The 22,956-nt window shown below is 34.7% G+C and overlaps 1 protein-coding gene across 2 annotated transcripts in view; it reads left to right on the forward strand.

Annotated features, from left to right (window-relative positions):
- Nucleotides 1-22,956, forward strand: part of SYNDIG1 (synapse differentiation inducing 1) — a 353,167-nt gene that overhangs the window by 283,197 nt on the left and 47,014 nt on the right. The window contains exon 4 of one of the 2 annotated variants that reach the window (XM_063443701.1): nt 2,105-2,473. The exons of the other annotated variant lie outside the window; for it this stretch is intronic. Coding sequence (XP_063299771.1) covers nt 2,105-2,176 — 72 coding nt within the window. The 3' untranslated portion in view covers nt 2,177-2,473. Of the gene's footprint in view, nt 1-2,104; nt 2,474-22,956 lie in introns of those variants that run through there. 2 annotated transcript variants of the gene reach the window in all.

Consider the following 22,956-nt stretch of genomic DNA (forward strand, 5'->3'; position numbering starts at 1 on the left):
GTCTATATTTGGTTATTAAACCGTGTGAATTTTGTTAATAATGTAACTAATATGTATCAAAATGCAAATCAAACTATGTATCAGAAAAACAATACATTATAAATAATAAACTAAACTTCAACCATATACGGTACTTACTGGACTTTTTATTTTCCTTATTCCTTATTAGTGCATGCTACAAGTACTTGGTTAGAAAGACAGCCAGACCAATAGACAGACAGGTAGACTGACAGGCAGAAATAACGATAAAAGGCGAGAGATTGTTTAACCCCTTAAGACCAGAGGGCGTACTATTACGTCCTTTTTAAAGCGGCTCTAAACGCCGCAGGACGTAATAATACGCCCTCCGTTTTTTTTACCTTACCCGGTCGCCAGCGATCCCACGCCGGCGATCGCGGTTGGGGGGACTCCCAGGGCGGCCCCCGCGGCACCTCCGTCCTCTTCAGCCCCCCGGGCCATGTGAGAGTGAGGTCCTTGCGAGGACCTCACAATCACATGGCCGGGATAGCTGGCTGCAGCAATGCCAGCAGGGGGACTAACTGTAATGACAGTTGGTCCCCCTGCTGGCTGAAAATAAAATCAAATAAAGTTAAAAGTGTAAAAATATATATATATACTTAGATCATATATATATATATTATATATATATATATATGATCTAAGTATATATATACACATATACACACACACACATACACCGTCTAGGTGTATTTTAATATTAATATATATATAATTATAATTCGCCAGATTGCTTACGTTGCCTTTATGACCCTATGGTAGCCCAAGAATGAAAATTACCCCTATGATGGCATACTATTTGCAATAGTAGACAACCCAAGGTATTGCAAATGGGGTATGTCCAGTCTTTTTTAGTAGCCACTTAGTCACAAACACTGGCTAAAATTGGCATTTTTTGCTTTTTTCACACACAAACAAATACTAACGCTAACTTTGGCCAGTGTTTGTGACCAAATGGCTGCTAAAAAAGACTGGACATACCCCATTTGCAATGCCTTGGGTTGTCTACTATTGCAAATGGTATGCCATTATGGGTGTAAATTTATTTCCTGGGCTACTATACAGTCTCAAAGGCAACGTAACCATTCTGGCGAATTTCAATTTCAAATGGAACACGCTATATTTGACCCTGTAACTTCCCAAAACACCATGAAACCTGTACATAGGGGGTATTGTTTTACACGTGAGACTTTGCTGAATACAAATATGTGTATTTTATTGCATCAAACGCAAACAGTATTATGACATTGACAGTTAAAATGTCATGTAGTACTAAAAAAATTAAATAAAATCTTATTTTCTCCCATTTTTTTCATATTAAATTATGTTTCATAGCTAAATATTTGATATTAAATGAAAGCCCTGTTTCCCCTGAATAAAATGATATATAATAAGGGGGGTGCATTTAATATGAAAGAGGTGAATTACGGTTGGACAGACATATAGCGCAAATGCCAGGTTTTGTTTACATTTTGTTTCGTTCACAACTTGTACATTTGGCTGCGGTCTTAAGGGGTTAATAGACAGACAGAAAGATAATATAAATAAACATAGATGACCAATCATATTCTAAAGGTAGAACCACATGCTGTATACATTAACAGGTGTGTTAATTAACTAATGCTTTATAGAAACCAGTTTCCTATGTTCCACCTTGCTTCATATGCGGCACAACATTTGAATTCACTCTTTGTAATCGGAAACAAAAAATTCAGAATTATGCTTTATAAATAAATAAAATAAAGTCATTGTGTTCTAGCGAGCTCGTCTTCCAACAACCACTGTATAGATTGCCACCATTGATGAGGCTGTCATTGTAATTGATGCTCAAGAGGGTCCATCTTTGCATAGTTTCTTATTAAAGAGCATGATGAACGACGTATGTATGCTTTTTATTCCAATAACCATTAAAACTTGCATAGCCATGTATCGATTAAATAGTAATTAATGTGATATAGAACTAATGTTTAATCCACAAATCGTGCTTAGAGAAGAGGCTGAATTTAAACTACATAATGTACAAAGAATTCGAAAGTTATTAATATGTAACTACTGTATGTATTTTCTTTTTTTTCATTCCTTACAGAAAGAAGATGGATCGGCCGAAAAATTGCTTCTTCTGAAACAAGAAAAAGAGAATAACTTATTGATTGTGTAGAGTTAGCTCAGTTCATGATCAATGTTACTGCATTGGTGGAATTATAGTAATTACCCTAATACATGCATGATGTATTTTTCTCGTTTTTTTTTTCTTCAAACTTTTTGTAACATAAAACGAATAGTTAAAATGGCTGATATATTGAAAAGCAAACTTTTATGCTGTATTTCACAATAGTGTATGTTGATGTATGTCGGTTTCCAGCTCTATATCTAAACTGGAATTGCTATATTTGGCATCTTGCTTTTGTGGCAAAGGAAAAAAAAATGCTGATTTCTTATGCAAAAAAATAAATAGATACAATTGGTCTTACCCTTTTTTTCCCCTTAAGAAAGTTATTTTGGGAACTATTGCAATTTATTATTAAAACTATATTAAAAAAATCTGTGTATAAAACATAAATAAATCATGTTTGCTACCAAAGCTTGTGTACTTTTTTACATTACTACTTACACAATATTTTTAGAATTATAATGGAGGCAACACCTACATACAAGTGACAATGACAATACTGGCAAATCAAAGATTGCTTCTACAGTATATATTAGGGCGTTAATACGTACCAAGTGCCACAAAATCTATTCATGTGTTGCTGCAAAAGTTCTAAATACTTTTTTTTAAAAAAATATTTGCTAAATATAAAATATATCATATGGCTGCTAGGTTTTCTCATTTTTTTTCCCGTATGTACCGTTTTGGAACATGATAATTAATTCAGTTAGTATCACCAGACTGAAGGATACATATTTATAACTGGCATTTTATATAACTGCCCATTTCATTATGCCATTATTTTATGGGTGGCAGGGTTTTAGTCTGAGTATTTAAAAAAAAATGTAGACTGAGTATAACACTGTGGGTTTGCTTTCATTAATCTGTCAATATAAGATGACGATGCAGACACTGCAATGCGTAATTAATCATATGGTGATAAATGCAAGAACATTTTCAGAATATCTGGACACTAAAATAGAATTTAGTTTTATACTTTATGTCTTATAAGCATGACTATTAGTGATGTCCCGAACAGTTCGCCGGGAACCGTTCGCCGGCGAACATACCTTGTTCGTGGTGAACGCAGCGGGTGAACATATGCGATGGTTGGTCCGCCCCTATTCGTCATGGAGGTGGGATGGTCTGGGAGGGAGGGTCTGCTGCTGATTTGCTGGAATGTGTCTGCTGACTGTGAGGTACAGGGTAAAAGTTTACTCAATGATGACGGATAGGGGGCGGACCGAACATCGCATATGTTCGCCCGCCGCGTCGCCACGAACATGCTATGTTCGCCGGCGAACGGTTCTCGGCGAACAGTTCGGGACATCACTAATGACTATTACATGATAATTTATATGCAAATAAAAAAAACCATTATCATTGTTAATCAATAAATGCTCGCACAAAAGGATTACAATCTCACAAGATTCTATGCAGATTACTCTCCCCCTTCACTGTTGGTAAATGGGGCCAAGCAAATTCATGGTTCCAGCGCCCTTGTCTAGCCAGTGGGCCCTAGATGGCTGCCTAGGGTCGCTTTATGGCTATTGAGTGCTGGAATAGCAATGTGTTATTAATTCCTATCTATAGAACATATATGATTCCTATCATGTTGAGTGACAGAGCCAGATTGCTTTGACACTACAAAAATGTTGTGGGTTCTCCACTGCTATGGCTTAAAACCTCTTACAATGTATTCTGAAAGGCATATAATACATTTTTATTAATAATAACAGTGATTTCATATTATATTTTTTGGCAACAGAGGTATAATTGCTTCTTGCTACAAAGTGTATAACCTGTTGTTTTGTTTATTTATTTATATGTTACATTTATTTTTTTACTTTGTTTCTCTGTGTGACTTATTAGGTTAAAAATATACCTAATTTCAATAGTTGTTTTTTTTTTCAATAGATTTATATAACTTTAGATATTCTTATAGGATGTATAGTGTAGATATAGTAATTAACTGAACAATCACAGAACCTGCAGGACAGCTGTCACATCAAAACTACTATCTCACATAATAATCCTTTCATCTTGTTTTGAAATCAATTTATTTTCAAAACTTGATGAAAGGATTATTATATTGAAAGCTAGTTTTGAGGTGAAAGTTGTACTGTAAATGAAATAGCACCAATAACAATATATAAACTACTGTGTTTCCTTATTTGTATGTGTTTGTTTTAGATTTTTGTCTCTCTATGCATGTGTACATCCATCAATATTATTAGATTTAAATTTAACTGACTAAAATTAAATAATTATATCTCACAAATAAATACTTATGGAGGCATGAAGACAAAGAACAATGGTTGTTTTGTGATTTATTATTAGAGATAAAGATGACATAGACAGACCGATTGACAGACAGAGACAGACAGACAGACAGATATATAGGTAGATAGATAGATAATCCTAGGCAGGATATGTAGATAGATATGACATAGATACATACTGTACTTACATAGTTGTTTTACTCTATGATATTGTAAAAAATGCCAGATTGTATGCTTTATCATTTAAATGTCATGTACTTCCAAGAATGTTGTAAGTAACTCAGATATAGGAATGGACATTTTGATACAGTACAGTTGAAAAAAATGATGCATTGAATAACACACCTTTTCTATAACACATGCATGAGTAATGAATATATTATGCAATCTGAAGGACTTTGAACAAAAAAATAAAAAGTACAATCAAATAATTTCAGTGATATAATTGGAAACTATCCGTACCATGGATAATTAAAAACAAAATGCTAAGGATACTATTAAATATTATTTTATTATTAAACACAATGACAAATTACAGACATTATCATGAACCTCTATTCAAGTATTAATCTATAACATTCTGAAATATTTAGGCTTCATCATTCATTCTGTAGTTTTAGCAGAAAAAAAGTGTTTTAGAATAGTTTAGCAGATTATTTAAAAGTAGAATGATACGAACTTGTACCATATACAGATAATACATTGACTGAAATTTATTAAAGAAGAACTAGAGAAACTACAGCGTAAAGTATTTAGGAAAATGTAGTTGTTATCCTCTTTTTCTGTCTAACTCTCTCAGGTTATTCACTTAAGCCCAAATGGTCCCATACCAAATGGAGCTAAACCATCTTGCTGTGTATAGGGCCATTGGGACTGCAAAATCATGTCTGGATTTTGTAATTAAGGTCAAGAACAGGCCTGATTTGGTCTAGATTCCAGCTAACCCAATGCCGCCGGACAAATGAAATCTGGGCCGAATACATAAAAAAAAAATCTGAACTATTTTTCTTTCCTGCTGGAAGAGCTAACATGCAGGACAAATAGTAAAAAAAAAAAAAAAACTCTGATGCACAACTTAATTCTGTGGTGGCTACTTAGTTTCATAATAGTTCTGTATATTATATTCATCAGAGGTTTACATGTGATAGCTGCTATGTGGTGTACCTAATAGATTGGCATGTTGATATCAAGATGTAGGAGAGACCTGTAGGTGTTTAAAAGAACACTTTGTATATTAGAATGCAAAATACACTTTAAGAATTATAATGATTCTAAGCTTTAAAATTATGGATACCAAGGGAATTTCTTAAGATTTTAGCGGCCATGCAAGTAAAGTGAAAAACCTATAAGCCATTGAAACGCAGTGGATTTTCAAGTTAGAAGAATTAAGCCCTAAAGGTCTCAATGAGGAATTGAATAACAATGCATTATAAATATGTTCTTATTTGATTATCAAGTGCATTTTTATATATAGATTGTTGTTGTTTTCTTTTTTTTAATGATTTTATATAATTTATTTTCAATATTAAATTATAGAATATATCAGTTATGTTTTGTCTCCACCACAAGATATGCTAATATGTATAATGTCTAATGCTCTTGATCCAGTCTTGCACTTTGTTTCTTTAAATGTTCTTTAAATGTTTAAATGCAATTTGTTTGTATGCTCCCTGCCTCTTTGAAAACCAATTTGATAGGCAGGCTATTTAAACTGGCAACCATACTTTGGGAGACCATATCTTGAAAAAGTTACCAAGTTTGGATACAGTGTAATAAGTGCACCTTGCAGATAGACTCATGTTTGTGGCATTCCCTCACCGCTGCTCTGCACCTACTCACAGCATTGCACTAGAGCAGGCACCTGCCACATGCCACTGAATCAATGATTTCCCATGGGGACTTCCATGTCATGTGACTGAGGTCACGTGACTGAGCCTCTAGAGTTGTGTTTAACCTTAAAATGCAAACATTGCAGTTTCTCCAAAACTACAATATTTTACATTGCAGGGTTAAAATGACATGACCATTGCACCCAGAGCACCGCATTGCAGTTAAATTTCAGAGCCAAAAGGGAACACTCATTTTTTACTTGCCCCCCAGGTCAAACATTGCTATAATATGCTGTAAGGTTTGCTGTAGTATGATGATATGAATATGTTTTCTTTACCTGTTGTGAAAATAAATGTATGTGATCTATTCATAATGTGTGTTTTTGCATATTCTCTGGCACATATATTAATTTTTATTTGCAAACAACTAACTAATTTTGGCTCTATGGCATGTTTTCCAAATGCAAAATTTGACTGGGACAAAAAAATTAATCAGTCTCTTGGCAACGATAGTTAATAACAAGACACGTAATAGTTAGAACACATATATGCATTCTGGAAAAAAAAGCTGTTTTGCAAGACTAACAATAACACACTTGGCCAAAATAGAAAAATACAGAAACTCCAGTAATAAGCAAGCCGCACATACTCATAAATTCACAGTAGAGACTGAAATGGAAAGTATGAATAACTGCTCTAAGGCTGTTTATCATTTACAATAAGAGGGAACATGACAAAACTCATGTAGAAGGAGAAACTGATTTACAAATGCCAAAGAGGTTTTAATATTATTCAAACATAAGCAGATCTCTTTATAAGAGACTACATCTCGTTATAAATTATTGTATTTTGGACATAGTATTTTAGCAGGGCTAGATTAACATGTTAGGTTTCTCTCTAGGCATTCTAAGGTGCTCCCTGCTACCGCCCCCTCCACCCTCCCAGAAAAAAAAGATAACTAAATTGAGTTTAATGGCTTTATTAACTGGACATTGCAAACATAAAACCATCTAAAAACTTACATTGATATTTGCACGTGTGTGTATATGTATGTATGTGTATATTTCTATTTGTAATGTATTGCCATTCAATCTGTGAGTATAATGAGTGAATGCTGCTGTGTAAATGAATCCGGACTTAAAGATAATATTACAAGTGATAACATTTCAAGGGGCTTAAGGTTAGAGAGGGAATAACATCCCTCTGCTGGTCTGCTGGTCGCACCATTACTGCTAACTCGTGGATGCAGGACTTTTTGGGAATTAGCAGAACTGGAAGTGAGAGTGGAGTGTTACTCTTTAGGAGAGAGCAAATAGATGTTACTTTGGCTAGCCATAAGTTTCTGAATTATGCGTTTTGAGGGACTTCTTAAATAATTGAAGACTAAGTGAGAATCTGATGGGGGTAGCCTGTTCCAACTGAATGGAGCTAAAAACAGGCACCCGCCTTGATATCGTTTTAGGTTTAAACAATATCAAGTTCTGGGATTGCTACACTTAAAATAATAATATACATTAACAAGTCATGCATATTTATTACTAAATGTAGTAGAATGAAATAAAAGGTTTAGAATTTGAGTTACTAACTTTCGTTAAAATCAAATGTTTTCTTTCGTACAACCCAATTTCAGGGACTGCATTGGCTCAAATTACCTTGTGAACTGGAGTTCGATTACTTTATTATACCAGAAGATAAATCATTTGAAATGTTTCCTGTATTACTGCATAATGGTGATGGAATATTTGATGCTCTTTTTAAAGAGTCTGGGTCACCTTTCTATGAGCCATTTTTTCCACAAATGGCAGGGAACCCTATTTATTTATGAAATATATTTGAAAATAAAATAAGTATTCCTATTTTCTCATATGTAGGCGTACTCTGAGTGCATAATATTTAAGTAAGAAATTGTAAAAGACCATCTAGTTATTTATACAGAATTAGAGATGTATTTTAATCGGATATCAATTCATCAAAATGTATTAGCACATGTTTTAGCTCCATTCGAGTAAAATGCTTTTCATATAAATGTAGTTTTTAAATTATTCTTTCCAAAGAGTAAAATATAAAACTGCACAGATATTCACAACGCAACAATGACAAAATATTCTGTGGGTCGGTCTTAGACTATGTAATCTGTTCATTGAACTGTTATTTTATGTCTTGGTTGATGTTTATATATTCACTAGTCTTTAAAAAGTATTCAGGATAAACATAAAACAGATTTTTTTTTATCTAACAATTGAAAGTTTTTTCACCCCCACTAGTTATATTTTAGCCTTTTTTTTGCACCTTAGGCTTGAACATGTCCACTATCCGACTACATATACATGCATGTGCTTTCACCTGATCATCAGCCTCCACCTTTTTCTCCTTATTTTTATTGTAATCAAATTGATGTTTATTCATTTTATTTCACTCTCCTCATTTAAATGTATTATATCACTCAAGTCTTTATTCCATGTTTTCAATTTGTTAGCCACTGCCTGCATTTTATTTCAAAGACTTGTGCATTCCATTTCGGAAGAATTACAATTTGTTTTCATTGGACATTGTTAAAATAAAATAATAATAATAATAAATTGACTGTGGTGCAGTTTTCACTCATCCCTTTGTTGATGACTGGAGATGCATCTGGTTTTAACCATGGCATTTCAAAGAGACAATGGGGAGGTGATAGTTAAGTGGGTAGGGCCCAACCCAACAAGTCAGGGGGCAATGCCCCACTATCTTTAAACTTCACCATCCACCACTACATTTGAAGTTGCCCAGCGCAGCTATAGGGCCATTTTTTCCCATTGATATTGTAGCTTGCTTCAATTTAGAATTTAGTAAATAAATCACAAAGAAAAAATAGAATATCGAGATATTTGTGGCAGAGTTGACAGAAGATTATCAGTAATGTGCAAATGCCTTATCATTATTATTATTATTATTATGGTATTTATATAGCGCCATCAAATTCCGCAGCGCTTTACAGTGGGTGGACGAACAGACATGTAGTTGTAACCAGACAAGTTGGACACACAGGAACAGAGGGGTTGAGGGCCCTGCTCAATGAACTTACATGCTAGAGGGAGTGGGGTAAAATGACACAAAAAGGTAAGGATAATATTAGACTAGTGACAGTTGCAGAAGAGGAATCAGTCAGGAGCTATTAACAGTTTAATTGATACACTTTTATGAAGAAGTGGGTTTTTAATGATTTTTATCATGAATTATTAGAATGAAGGTAGATAGTAGATCATTCCAGGTCATCTATGATGGTCAGAAAACAATTAAAAATGGTAAGCCTTAAGTAGGGGAAGAAGGGAAAGAAACTCAAACCAAGGTAACCATGTTTGACCAACCAGATCTGTCTGACCAAGTAGAGAAGATGTCAGAGACTCCATAGAACACAAATCTTCAAGATACAATTCTGAATTCTCTTCTGAAACATGCTACATGCAGGGAAATGTTGTGACATTATCAATGGAAAAGGAGTATTCATATTTGGGAGGTTTTGCCATCACAATGGATATTGTTGTGCTTTATATTGCCAGACATATTTCCACTAGACTCCATAAACCCTGAGCTAATGATTCCAATACCGGACAATTGTGTTGGCCATGGTTGGTCTTTGGTGCATTATGATCATAGTTCATATTTTGGTGAATAACAAGAAAGACTGTTTTGTAAAATAGCATTCCATTGCTATATGAAAATTAATACTGAAAACCAGTAGGCGCTTCTGAGTGTAAAGTAGTAGGTGAATGTGCGAATAAGGTGTTTTCCCTTTCACCTTAAAACATAAATTAATATTTATTAATTTAATTAAATCATTGCTATATGAGCTTGCAGAATTCGGGTTAAAAATGTGGAAAAGTGACAGCTGTAAGTGCTTAGTTACATATTTAGAATGGCATTTAGGGATTATTGTGGAAGAAAAAGCTATATTTTAGAGCTGCTATGTCTAAGGCAAACACTTTCTATTATATTTATATGTTTTTTTACATCACTTCTCTGTTATATAGAATACCTAATATTTCGCCACTCGTGGTATTTTAGACAAATTCATCCTCAGTGCATTAACAAGCTCAAATCCAGATGTTCCTCATCTTTTGTCAGCTAGGTTCTAGCTGATAGTACTATCAGTCGCCATACATCAAACATCGTCTATTACATGCATTTATGATCTATGGTTTGAAAAAACATGAGCATTCTTTAAACGAATACATTTCTGCCAGTTCTGAGCAATGGGAGGAGAAAAGCCACAGCCATAAAACTATCTTTGAAACGCTTTTCCCATTGCAGATCTAGAATAAATAAGCCAGTTGTTCCTATAGCCGTGCTTTACATCTGTATGTATACAGGGACAAAAAGATGATTGATTTTGTTTTAGGAATAGCAGAACTCTTGTAATAAAACTACATGTATTGAGAGGGTTAATTCAATATAATAATAATAATTATTATAATTATTATTACAATGATGCTGCAGTTCATTGTTGACACTTTGCTGTGCTTTTTAGAAAGTATTGTTTTATTATGTTAGCTTTTATTTTTTGTTTCTTCAGTTTTAATTGTCTTGTTCGGCACAGCAGTGATTATTTATTGTGAGCGAATAATTTAGCAGTACGTCAATATTAAGGGTGTTATATATTCTTTTGTGTTTGTAATACTGAATTCTCTTGTTATACCTAACTAATTATTATCCTATCATTACTAAATCTCATGAAAAATAATATGACAACAAAACAAAAACTTGCAAGATTATATATATATATATATATATATATATATATTTTTTTTTTTTTTTTTTGCCAGGAAAGAATAACTTAAGTGGAGATGCCATTACTTTTTATTTATTTTATTTTTGGAAATGTGCATACTAAGTTAATTTAGCCCCATATGCAAGTAAATTACACCATATAAGGATTCTTTGAGATTTCTCTGTAGATGCACATAAGTCTGCCTAGAGCATCACTGGGTCATAAATTCTCACTGAATGTGGAAGTGGTTCAAGAGTATTTACTGCAGTGAGGGAATGCAGAACTGTGTAAACAACAATTCTGCTGTAAATTAGAATCAAATACATAGATGTGAATGTCTGGTCCACAGTAGTAATAATGAAATGCAACCTATATATGCTAATAGCCATCTAGTTAGTTAACTTGAATGAACGCTTCAGTGTTATTAATTAATATATGTATTTATAACGCTGGAGTGTTGTGAAGTTTGCATTCCCCGGCTTTTTGAGACTATCGGTTAAAGGGCCCTCCGTATCATCTCTGGGAGATAATCTGTACGTATGATCTTCCAGCCAATTTAATGCTTCTCATAGAGAAGCATTAGGAAGTTGGGCTTCTCTTTGAGAATCCCTGCCTTCTTCATTGTGCTACGGCACAAAGCCTTCAGGAACAGCCTGTCACTGTGTGTCAGATTGAAAGACAGAGTGGATGCAGCTTTGAAGCTTTATAAAAGTGCAGATTTCTCTTGAGATAGCTAATTGGCTGAGAGCATCAGTTCTCTGTTGGCAGTAGTGTAGGCAGAAGGCACTGCCCAGCATACCCAAGGTAAAAAGTAAAAATGCTAAAATGGTTTGATTGCTTACAATGGGGAGGTGATAGACACTCCTGCAGCTGTAGTGTTCATGGTGAGAGCTTTTAAAAAACGTTCACAGATCAACAAACGTTCCATCCATTTATTTTAGTATATTGTTAATATTGTTACCGTCCCTTTAACCATTCAATTCCACTGAGACAGTTTGGTGCCTGGTTCTTGAAATGGTTATAATAATTAAGGTATCTAATCATGCAGCTTTTCGATCTACTTATATTTATGTATTAACATAGCACTGATCTGCTTACTTGTATGTATTGGAATAGGGTTTGCAAGATTTGCAGAAGCACCGTTTACTTGTTTAAATTTAAACTTGTTTCCCTTTTTCAAACTTTTGTATTTCTGATGATTCATTTTATTAAAATGGAAAATTATGATAACGATGTAGGATCACACCCAGAGCAACACATTTCAAATATTTAATTAACAGTGTATTAATTACTTCACTTGACATTTTCAAATAAAAGTAATGTTTCCAATCCGTAAGTACATTTGTTAATAGTTTCCTTCAACAAGTGCTGTCTTTTAGCAACAAAAAAGAAAATGAAAAAGGATAACTATTCTAGTCCTTGTTGTTTATTCTCATCTTAGTATGTCTTTTGGAAGCATTGTTAGCCATTTAATCACTGTGTGAGCCATTCACGAAATAACATTATTTTGGTCATAACTGAGTTGTCTGAGATAAAAGAGCATTTTTGTTTCCTCATGACAGAGGCATTGCCATCCATGCTAGGCTATGTGAGCCAATCAAAATAAGTACTTTCATGAACAGCAAGGTATATCTTGTCTTTTCCTGTCAGCACTCTAACTGTGTGACTAAGAAACAAGGTAACTGTGTTACAGTGGGTTCAAAATCAATCTAGTGGAAGAAAGTTGTATTTTCTGTCTGTTTGATCTGCCTATCTTAAAATAATTTGCTAAAACTGAGTTATAGGATTATGTCAATGGTCAAGAGCCTTTACAATGGTCCAAAGCAAGAGTTTTGCTATAGGAATACTGTCCTCTGTGATACCAAAAGGATGTCCTCTGTCATCCTTGTTATTTGCACTCTACAATAAACCTCTGGCGTGCTATATTAGGAATGATCCAGATATAACTGGAATTTGGAAAAAATAGGATATACCTAAACCTATGAAACAAAAGAAAAATGCGCTCATAGGGGATTAACGTGAAAACATAGATTGCCCCTTGTTAATATGTTTCACTCACAAGATTGAAGTGGTTTTCAGGCACATCAGATAAGTAAATCTTCACGGCTTTTTCACAGTTGGAATGATGAATGTGTCATGAAAAAAATAAAGAATTGCATAGTATAGCACTGTATTTAAATATAAACTGGCTTTTAATGTTTGCACTTACAGTATAAAAGGTATAAAAAGGCCCATCAGTACAAATCTGTTTGTCCCATCGCTGTGTAGTATGGTAACCCTCAAAGAAATATCCAGCAGGAGCAAAACAGGTATATAATAAAATAAAATAAATAAAATACAGTGACAAAATAAACAGCTCACTCTACGCGTTTCGTCTGTCTTCCAGACTTCCTCAGGAGTGATGAGATGCTTCAAGTTTTCTGTGGACACCATCTTCTTTTTATTACAGGGCTTCCCGCCGTTTTTTCGGTCCAATTTCCTCTATCAGCTGATTCCAATCAGCTGTGTTATGGAAGTCCGTTTTTCATCTCCATATATGGAGTTCCGGAAAACGTCAGTGGAACGCATATGCGTTCCACCAACCCGGAAGTGTCCTCATTCTTATCGGCCATGCGGAAGTCCCATATACCGCTGGAACGCAAATGCGTTCCACTTCATAACCACGAATCTCACGGGAACCACAAAGTCCCCGGAATGGAAAGCATATGTGAAGAGAATGATAAAAATAAAAATAAAAATAAAATCAGATCAGAAGTATTTCATCAAATAGCTCTATTCATGTATGCTCTAAACATTATAATTCATAAACCTAATCTCAGTGCCCAAAAAAGATCGAAATTAGAACACATAGTACAGGGTATAAGCCCATATAGTGTGCCTGTATACTGTCACAATTGCACAGTAGTATCCCACATAAATCACAATACATAATTAGTATTAATATTAAATTGATGACTAATATGTCCTATACATGTGGGCAAAAACTGACAAAGAGAATAACAGAAAGAGCAATGGAGAGGTGGCAATAACTAACATAAAAGAGTGCATAAGAGAAGGTGAATAAAGGGAGGGAGTCTGGATCACTCAAAACTGAAAATAATGGAATAATAATAATATAAAAATAATAAAAATAAAAATAAAAATAAAAATAAAAATAAAAATAAAAATAATGATAATAAAAATAATAAATAATAAAAAAAAAAAAAAAATTAATAAAAAATAAATAAAAAATAAATAAAAAATTAATAAAAAATTATAAAAAATTATAAAAAACAAATTAAATCAAAATCCACATTCAACCCGAATGGTTGAAGGGTTTTTAGTCTATGGATCCAGAATCCCTCCCTTTGTCTAAGTTTGGTGGTAATATCCCCTCCTCTTACATCTAAATAAACCTGCTCTATGATTGTCCATGATAAATTACACATTTTAAATTTTGGACATGAGTTGCAGTGTGTAGGGACTGAATGGTTCTGAACGCCTTTTCTTATATTATTTAGATGTTCTAGGAAGCGCACCTTTGCTTTCCGTCCTGTTCTACCCACATATTGGGCCCCACATCCACACATAAGTAGATATACTACATTGGTAGATAAACAAGTGGTGCAACCTTTTATTTTAAATTCCTCTCCAGTTGTTGTACTTTTAAAACCTTGTGTGTGTCTTGGCATCAAATTACATGCCTTGCATTTTCCACAGGTATAAAATCCCTTTCTGCTATTTATGCTGTTTCTCACCCCACTTTTGTTTGTTGGTTGAAATAAACTAGGCGCAAGATGGGTTGATAGATTTCTCCCCTTTCTGTATATAATCTTGGGTATATCTGGCAATCGGGATCCCAAGAATTCATCATGTTGCAAGATAGACCAATGCTTCTTAATTATTTTGTTAATTGAGAAGGCTTTAGAGTTATATTGTGTGTTAAATGAATATTCAAATGGGTTCTTTAGTCCCTTTAGTTGTTTGGGTCTATCAATCAAAAGGTCCCCTCTGTTAATGTTTTTAATTCGTTGGGCCTCCAATTCTAATTGGTTTCTCTTATAGCCCTTTTCTACAAATTTTTTAGTCAGGAGGTCTACTTGCTCCACGTATAGTTCCTCGTTGGAACAGTTCCGTCTCAATCTCGTATATTGGCTTTTTGGAATTCCTGCAAGCCATTTGGGATGATGGCCACTATCGGATTGGATGAAACTGTTAGTGTCTGTTGGCTTAAAAAAAGTTTTAGTTTTGATTTTTGAATCTTCAACGAAGATTGTTAAATCCAAGAAATCTATAGTTACAGGATTAAAAACTGGTGTGAATACCAATGAGAGTATGTTGTTGTTAAGATAAGAGAAAAAGTCCTCTAGTTGTTCATCAGACCCTTTCCAGATAACAAGGATGTCATCGATGTACCGACGCCAGAGCACCAGGTTTGCCCCAAATGGACTGTCTGCCCAGATAAAGGTCCGCTCCCAACTGTCCATAAAGATGTTAGCATAGCTTGGGGCAAACCTGGTGCCCATGGCCGTACCCTTGATCTGTAGAAAAAACTCATCATTGAACATAAAGAAATTATGTGTCAGGATAAACCTGATGGCATCAAGAAGGAAAGGTCTAAAAGTGGGATTAAGAGTCTCATCTCCCTCGAGTTGTTTCCTCACTGCCTCCAACCCTTGGTCATGATCTATCACCGAGTATAGTGAACTCACATCTAGCGTAATCCAGATGTAATCTTCATGCCACTCGATAGAATCTAGTTCTTGTAATAGATGTTTCGTGTCCTTCAAATAGGACTTAGCTGCTTGTGCATACTTTTGCAATGAGTGGTCAATGAACTGGGATAGTTTACATGTGAGTGAGTCAATTCCACTTATTATAGGCCTTCCCGGTGGATTCGTCTTGGACTTATGTACTTTCGGGAGAAAGTAGAAAGTCGGGATCCTGGGGTGTTCTTGAAAAAGGAACTTGTAAATATTGATATCAATGATATTATTAGTTAAAGCTTCTTCCAATAAATTTTTTAATTCACATTTGAACTCTATATTTGGGTTATTCGTCAGCTTGGTGTATGTGGTGTTATCACCTAACAATCTGTAGGCCTCTCCTAAATAGAATTCCGTAGACATGACCACTATACCCCCCCCTTTGTCCGAATTTTTGATGATAATATCATCTCTTTTTTTCAGACAATCCAGGGTTTGTATCTCCTTTTTTGTCATGTTATTGCAGAACTCTTTTTTACTTGTTAATTTTTCCAAGTCTTTTGCTACCATTTTGTTGAATACTTCTATTTGGCTTCCCTTATCATAGGGGCAAAAGGTTGATCGGGGTCTAAATTTTGTAAGGGGATTTGTTTCATATTTAAGTTCCATTTTCTGTCCTAGTGGATCCTCTAATTCTTTTTTGATGAAAAATCTCTTTATGCTAAGTTTCCTGATGAATTTTTGGAGATCTATGTACACTTGGAATGAGTCTGGAGGGATGTTAGGTGTATATTTAAGACCTTTCTGTAATATCAAACATTCCTCCTCAGTCAGATGTATATTGGAGATATTAAATATTCCCATAGATTCCTCTCTTTCTTGTTGTTCAATAGTTATGTTTCCCTCTCTGGGCTTATTCTCCTTCTCTTCCCTGGAGTGTCCTGATTTGTTAGTGGGGTGAATCGATTGGTTAGTTCTACTCTGTTCTGTTTTGGAGCAAAATATTGGGTAATCTCTTTTTTCTTTTTTACTCTTTGGTCTGGCCCCCTCTCTAAAAAATCTCTATCTTGTGGAGTCTCTCTTTCTGGGTACGCTTCTGCTCTATCTGATCTCGATTCATTATGTGTTCTTGCTTTCCATTTTGATTGTTCCTTGTCCCATCTATCAGCGTGGCGTGAGTTTTCAAGCCCATTGGCAGGGTTTTTAGATAATCTTAATCCTCTGGGTATGAGGCCTTCTGTATGAGGGTATGAGGCATTAGAAACATGTGCAATAGTTTTGATGGAAATTATAGTTGATTATGAAAAAGAAAATCTTGACAACGTAGTACAGGAGTTGGGTAACTTAGAGAGGAATAATACCTTTGACAAAAAAAGTCCTGAGTATATACAAAAAGAGAAAATTGTATATGACAGAGTTCAGAAAATGGACGAAAAGATTGCAGAGACTAAAAATAGTAAATATAGAAGAGACAAAAAAGACAAAGAAACTCAACCCTTTTCCATCAAATGTAAAAAAGACAGACGCAGTATCCCAGATTTTCATTTTAACTATAACAAAAGAAAACCTGTAAAATATGATATCCGTCCTTCTAATAGAGAGAATGAGAATCATAGACCAAACACTCCGAATAGAAGAGACAAATATGTCCCTACATATAATCAACAATCAAAATGGAAAGCAAGAACACATAATGAATCGAGATCAGATAGAGCAGAAGCGTACCCAGAAAGAGAGACTCCACAAGATAGAGATTTTTTAGAGAGGGGGCCAGACCAAAGAGTAAAAAAGAAAAAAGAGATTACCCAATATTTTGCTCCAAAACAGAACAGAGTAGAACTAACCAATCGATTCACCCCACTAACAAATCAGGACACTCCAGGGAAGAGAAGGAGAATAAGCCCAGAGAGGGAAACATAACTATTGAACAACAAGAAAGAGAGGAATCTATGGGAATATTTAATATCTCCAATATACATCTGACTGAGGAGGAATGTTTGATATTACAGAAAGGTCTTAAATATACACCTAACATCCCTCCAGACTCATTCCAAGTGTACATAGATCTCCAAAAATTCATCAGGAAACTTAGCATAAAGAGATTTTTCATCAAAAAAGAATTAGAGGATCCACTAGGACAGAAAATGGAACTTAAATATGAAACAAATCCCCTTACAAAATTTAGACCCCGATCAACCTTTTGCCCCTATGATAAGGGAAGCCAAATAGAAGTATTCAACAAAATGGTAGCAAAAGACTTGGAAAAATTAACAAGTAAAAAAGAGTTCTGCAATAACATGACAAAAAAGGAGATACAAACCCTGGATTGTCTGAAAAAAAGAGATGATATTATCATCAAAAATTCGGACAAAGGGGGGGGTATAGTGGTCATGTCTACGGAATTCTATTTAGGAGAGGCCTACAGATTGTTAGGTGATAACACCACATACACCAAGCTGACGAATAACCCAAATATAGAGTTCAAATGTGAATTAAAAAATTTATTGGAAGAAGCTTTAACTAATAATATCATTGATATCAATATTTACAAGTTCCTTTTTCAAGAACACCCCAGGATCCCGACTTTCTACTTTCTCCCGAAAGTACATAAGTCCAAGACGAATCCACCGGGAAGGCCTATAATAAGTGGAATTGACTCACTCACATGTAAACTATCCCAGTTCATTGACCACTCATTGCAAAAGTATGCACAAGCAGCTAAGTCCTATTTGAAGGACACGAAACATCTATTACAAGAACTAGATTCTATCGAGTGGCATGAAGATTACATCTGGATTACGCTAGATGTGAGTTCACTATACTCGGTGATAGATCATGACCAAGGGTTGGAGGCAGTGAGGAAACAACTCGAGGGAGATGAGACTCTTAATCCCACTTTTAGACCTTTCCTTCTTGATGCCATCAGGTTTATCCTGACACATAATTTCTTTATGTTCAATGATGAGTTTTTTCTACAGATCAAGGGTACGGCCATGGGCACCAGGTTTGCCCCAAGCTATGCTAACATCTTTATGGACAGTTGGGAGCGGACCTTTATCTGGGCAGACAGTCCATTTGGGGCAAACCTGGTGCTCTGGCGTCGGTACATCGATGACATCCTTGTTATCTGGAAAGGGTCTGATGAACAACTAGAGGACTTTTTCTCTTATCTTAACAACAACATACTCTCATTGGTATTCACACCAGTTTTTAATCCTGTAACTATAGATTTCTTGGATTTAACAATCTTCGTTGAAGATTCAAAAATCAAAACTAAAACTTTTTTTAAGCCAACAGACACTAACAGTTTCATCCAATCCGATAGTGGCCATCATCCCAAATGGCTTGCAGGAATTCCAAAAAGCCAATATACGAGATTGAGACGGAACTGTTCCAACGAGGAACTATACGTGGAGCAAGTAGACCTCCTGACTAAAAAATTTGTAGAAAAGGGCTATAAGAGAAACCAATTAGAATTGGAGGCCCAACGAATTAAAAACATTAACAGAGGGGACCTTTTGATTGATAGACCCAAACAACTAAAGGGACTAAAGAACCCATTTGAATATTCATTTAACACACAATATAACTCTAAAGCCTTCTCAATTAACAAAATAATTAAGAAGCATTGGTCTATCTTGCAACATGATGAATTCTTGGGATCCCGATTGCCAGATATACCCAAGATTATATACAGAAAGGGGAGAAATCTATCAACCCATCTTGCGCCTAGTTTATTTCAACCAACAAACAAAAGTGGGGTGAGAAACAGCATAAATAGCAGAAAGGGATTTTATACCTGTGGAAAATGCAAGGCATGTAATTTGATGCCAAGACACACACAAGGTTTTAAAAGTACAACAACTGGAGAGGAATTTAAAATAAAAGGTTGCACCACTTGTTTATCTACCAATGTAGTATATCTACTTATGTGTGGATGTGGGGCCCAATATGTGGGTAGAACAGGACGGAAAGCAAAGGTGCGCTTCCTAGAACATCTAAATAATATAAGAAAAGGCGTTCAGAACCATTCAGTCCCTACACACTGCAACTCATGTCCAAAATTTAAAATGTGTAATTTATCATGGACAATCATAGAGCAGGTTTATTTAGATGTAAGAGGAGGGGATATTACCACCAAACTTAGACAAAGGGAGGGATTCTGGATCCATAGACTAAAAACCCTTCAACCATTCGGGTTGAATGTGGATTTTGATTTAATTTGTTTTTTATAATTTTTTATTAATTTTTTATTTATTTTTTATTAATTTTTTTTTTTTTTATTATTTATTATTTTTATTATCATTATTTTTATTTTTATTTTTATTTTTATTTTTATTTTTATTTTTATTATTTTTATATTATTATTATTCCATTATTTTCAGTTTTGAGTGATCCAGACTCCCTCCCTTTATTCACCTTCTCTTATGCACTCTTTTATGTTAGTTATTGCCACCTCTCCATTGCTCTTTCTGTTATTCTCTTTGTCAGTTTTTGCCCACATGTATAGGACATATTAGTCATCAATTTAATATTAATACTAATTATGTATTGTGATTTATGTGGGATACTACTGTGCAATTGTGACAGTATACAGGCACACTATATGGGCTTATACCCTGTACTATGTGTTCTAATTTCGATCTTTTTTGGGCACTGAGATTAGGTTTATGAATTATAATGTTTAGAGCATACATGAATAGAGCTATTTGATGAAATACTTCTGATCTGATTTTATTTTTATTTTTATTTTTATCATTCTCTTCACATATGCTTTCCATTCCGGGGACTTTGTGGTTCCCGTGAGATTCGTGGTTATGAAGTGGAACGCATTTGCGTTCCAGCGGTATATGGGACTTCCGCATGGCCGATAAGAATGAGGACACTTCCGGGTTGGTGGAACGCATATGCGTTCCACTGACGTTTTCCGGAACTCCATATATGGAGATGAAAAACGGACTTCCATAACACAGCTGATTGGAATCAGCTGATAGAGGAAATTGGACCGAAAAAACGGCGGGAAGCCCTGTAATAAAAAGAAGATGGTGTCCACAGAAAACTTGAAGCATCTCATCACTCCTGAGGAAGTCTGGAAGACAGACGAAACGCGTAGAGTGAGCTGTTTATTTTGTCACTGTATTTTATTTATTTTATTTTATTATATACCTGTTTTGCTCCTGCTGGATATTTCTTTGAGGGTTACCATACTACACAGCGATGGGACAAACAGATTTGTACTGATGGGCCTTTTTATACCTTTTATACTGTAAGTGCAAACATTAAAAGCCAGTTTATATTTAAATACAGTGCTATACTATGCAATTCTTTATTTTTTTCATGACACATTCATCATTCCAACTGTGAAAAAGCCGTGAAGATTTACTTATCTGATGTGCCTGAAAACCACTTCAATCTTGTGAGTGAAACATATTAACAAGGGGCAATCTATGTTTTCACGTTAATCCCCTATGAGCGCATTTTTCTTTTGTTTCATAGGTTTAGGTATATCCTATTTTTTCTAAAGTTGTATTGAGGATTGAGAGGAATCCTTTGCTATACCTTCACCTAACAAAAAGGAAGTAATTGTTTTATTTACTTTGTATACTGCACCTGGGTGGTCTAAATTTGTATTTTCGTATTGTATATTTTTTCCTCTTGTAATAGACCAGACATATATATAACATGTTTTCTGAACTAAAACAAAAGAGGGCGGATAAGTTCCAATCCCTTTTTTCAGAAAGTCACGACAATTCCCAGAATATCAACCAGGGAATTGAAACATTCTTTAAAACATTAGAAAAACTATCTATCAAAGAGACTAAAAAGTGGTGGGAGATCTCGTTCCTAGAGGGTTATATTAAAGAAGGCCTCATACCCAGAGGATTAAGATTATCTAAAAACCCTGCCAATGGGCTTGAAAACTCACGCCACGCTGATAGATGGGACAAGGCATTAGAAACATGTGCAATAGTTTTGATGGAAATTATAGTTGATTATGAAAAAGAAAATCTTGACAACGTAGTACAGGAGTTGGGTAACTTAGAGAGGAATAATACCTTTGACAAAAAAAGTCCTGAGTATATACAAAAAGAGAAAATTGTATATGACAGAGTTCAGAAAATGGACGAAAAGATTGCAGAGACTAAAAATAGTAAATATAGAAGAGACAAAAAAGACAAAGAAACTCAACCCTTTTCCATCAAATGTAAAAAAGACAGACGCAGTATCCCAGATTTTCATTTTAACTATAACAAAAGAAAACCTGTAAAATATGATATCCGTCCTTCTAATAGAGAGAATGAGAATCATAGACCAAACACTCCGAATAGAAGAGACAAATATGTCCCTACATATAATCAACAATCAAAATGGAAAGCAAGAACACATAATGAATCGAGATCAGATAGAGCAGAAGCGTACCCAGAAAGAGAGACTCCACAAGATAGAGATTTTTTAGAGAGGGGGCCAGACCAAAGAGTAAAAAAGAAAAAAGAGATTACCCAATATTTGCTCCAAAACAGAACAGAGTAGAACTAACCAATCGATTCACCCCACTAACAAATCAGGACACTCCAGGGAAGAGAAGGAGAATAAGCCCAGAGAGGGAAACATAACTATTGAACAACAAGAAAGAGAGGAATCTATGGGAATATTTAATATCTCCAATATACATCTGACTGAGGAGGAATGTTTGATATTACAGAAAGGTCTTAAATATACACCTAACATCCCTCCAGACTCATTCCAAGTGTACATAGATCTCCAAAAATTCATCAGGAAACTTAGCATAAAGAGATTTTTCATCAAAAAAGAATTAGAGGATCCACTAGGACAGAAAATGGAACTTAAATATGAAACAAATCCCCTTACAAAATTTAGACCCCGATCAACCTTTTGCCCCTATGATAAGGGAAGCCAAATAGAAGTATTCAACAAAATGGTAGCAAAAGACTTGGAAAAATTAACAAGTAAAAAAGAGTTCTGCAATAACATGACAAAAAAGGAGATACAAACCCTGGATTGTCTGAAAAAAAGAGATGATATTATCATCAAAAATTCGGACAAAGGGGGGGGTATAGTGGTCATGTCTACGGAATTCTATTTAGGAGAGGCCTACAGATTGTTAGGTGATAACACCACATACACCAAGCTGACGAATAACCCAAATATAGAGTTCAAATGTGAATTAAAAAATTTATTGGAAGAAGCTTTAACTAATAATATCATTGATATCAATATTTACAAG

Source organism: Pelobates fuscus, chromosome 2, assembly GCF_036172605.1.
Source record: "Pelobates fuscus isolate aPelFus1 chromosome 2, aPelFus1.pri, whole genome shotgun sequence".
Lineage (NCBI taxonomy): Eukaryota > Metazoa > Chordata > Amphibia > Anura > Pelobatidae > Pelobates > Pelobates fuscus.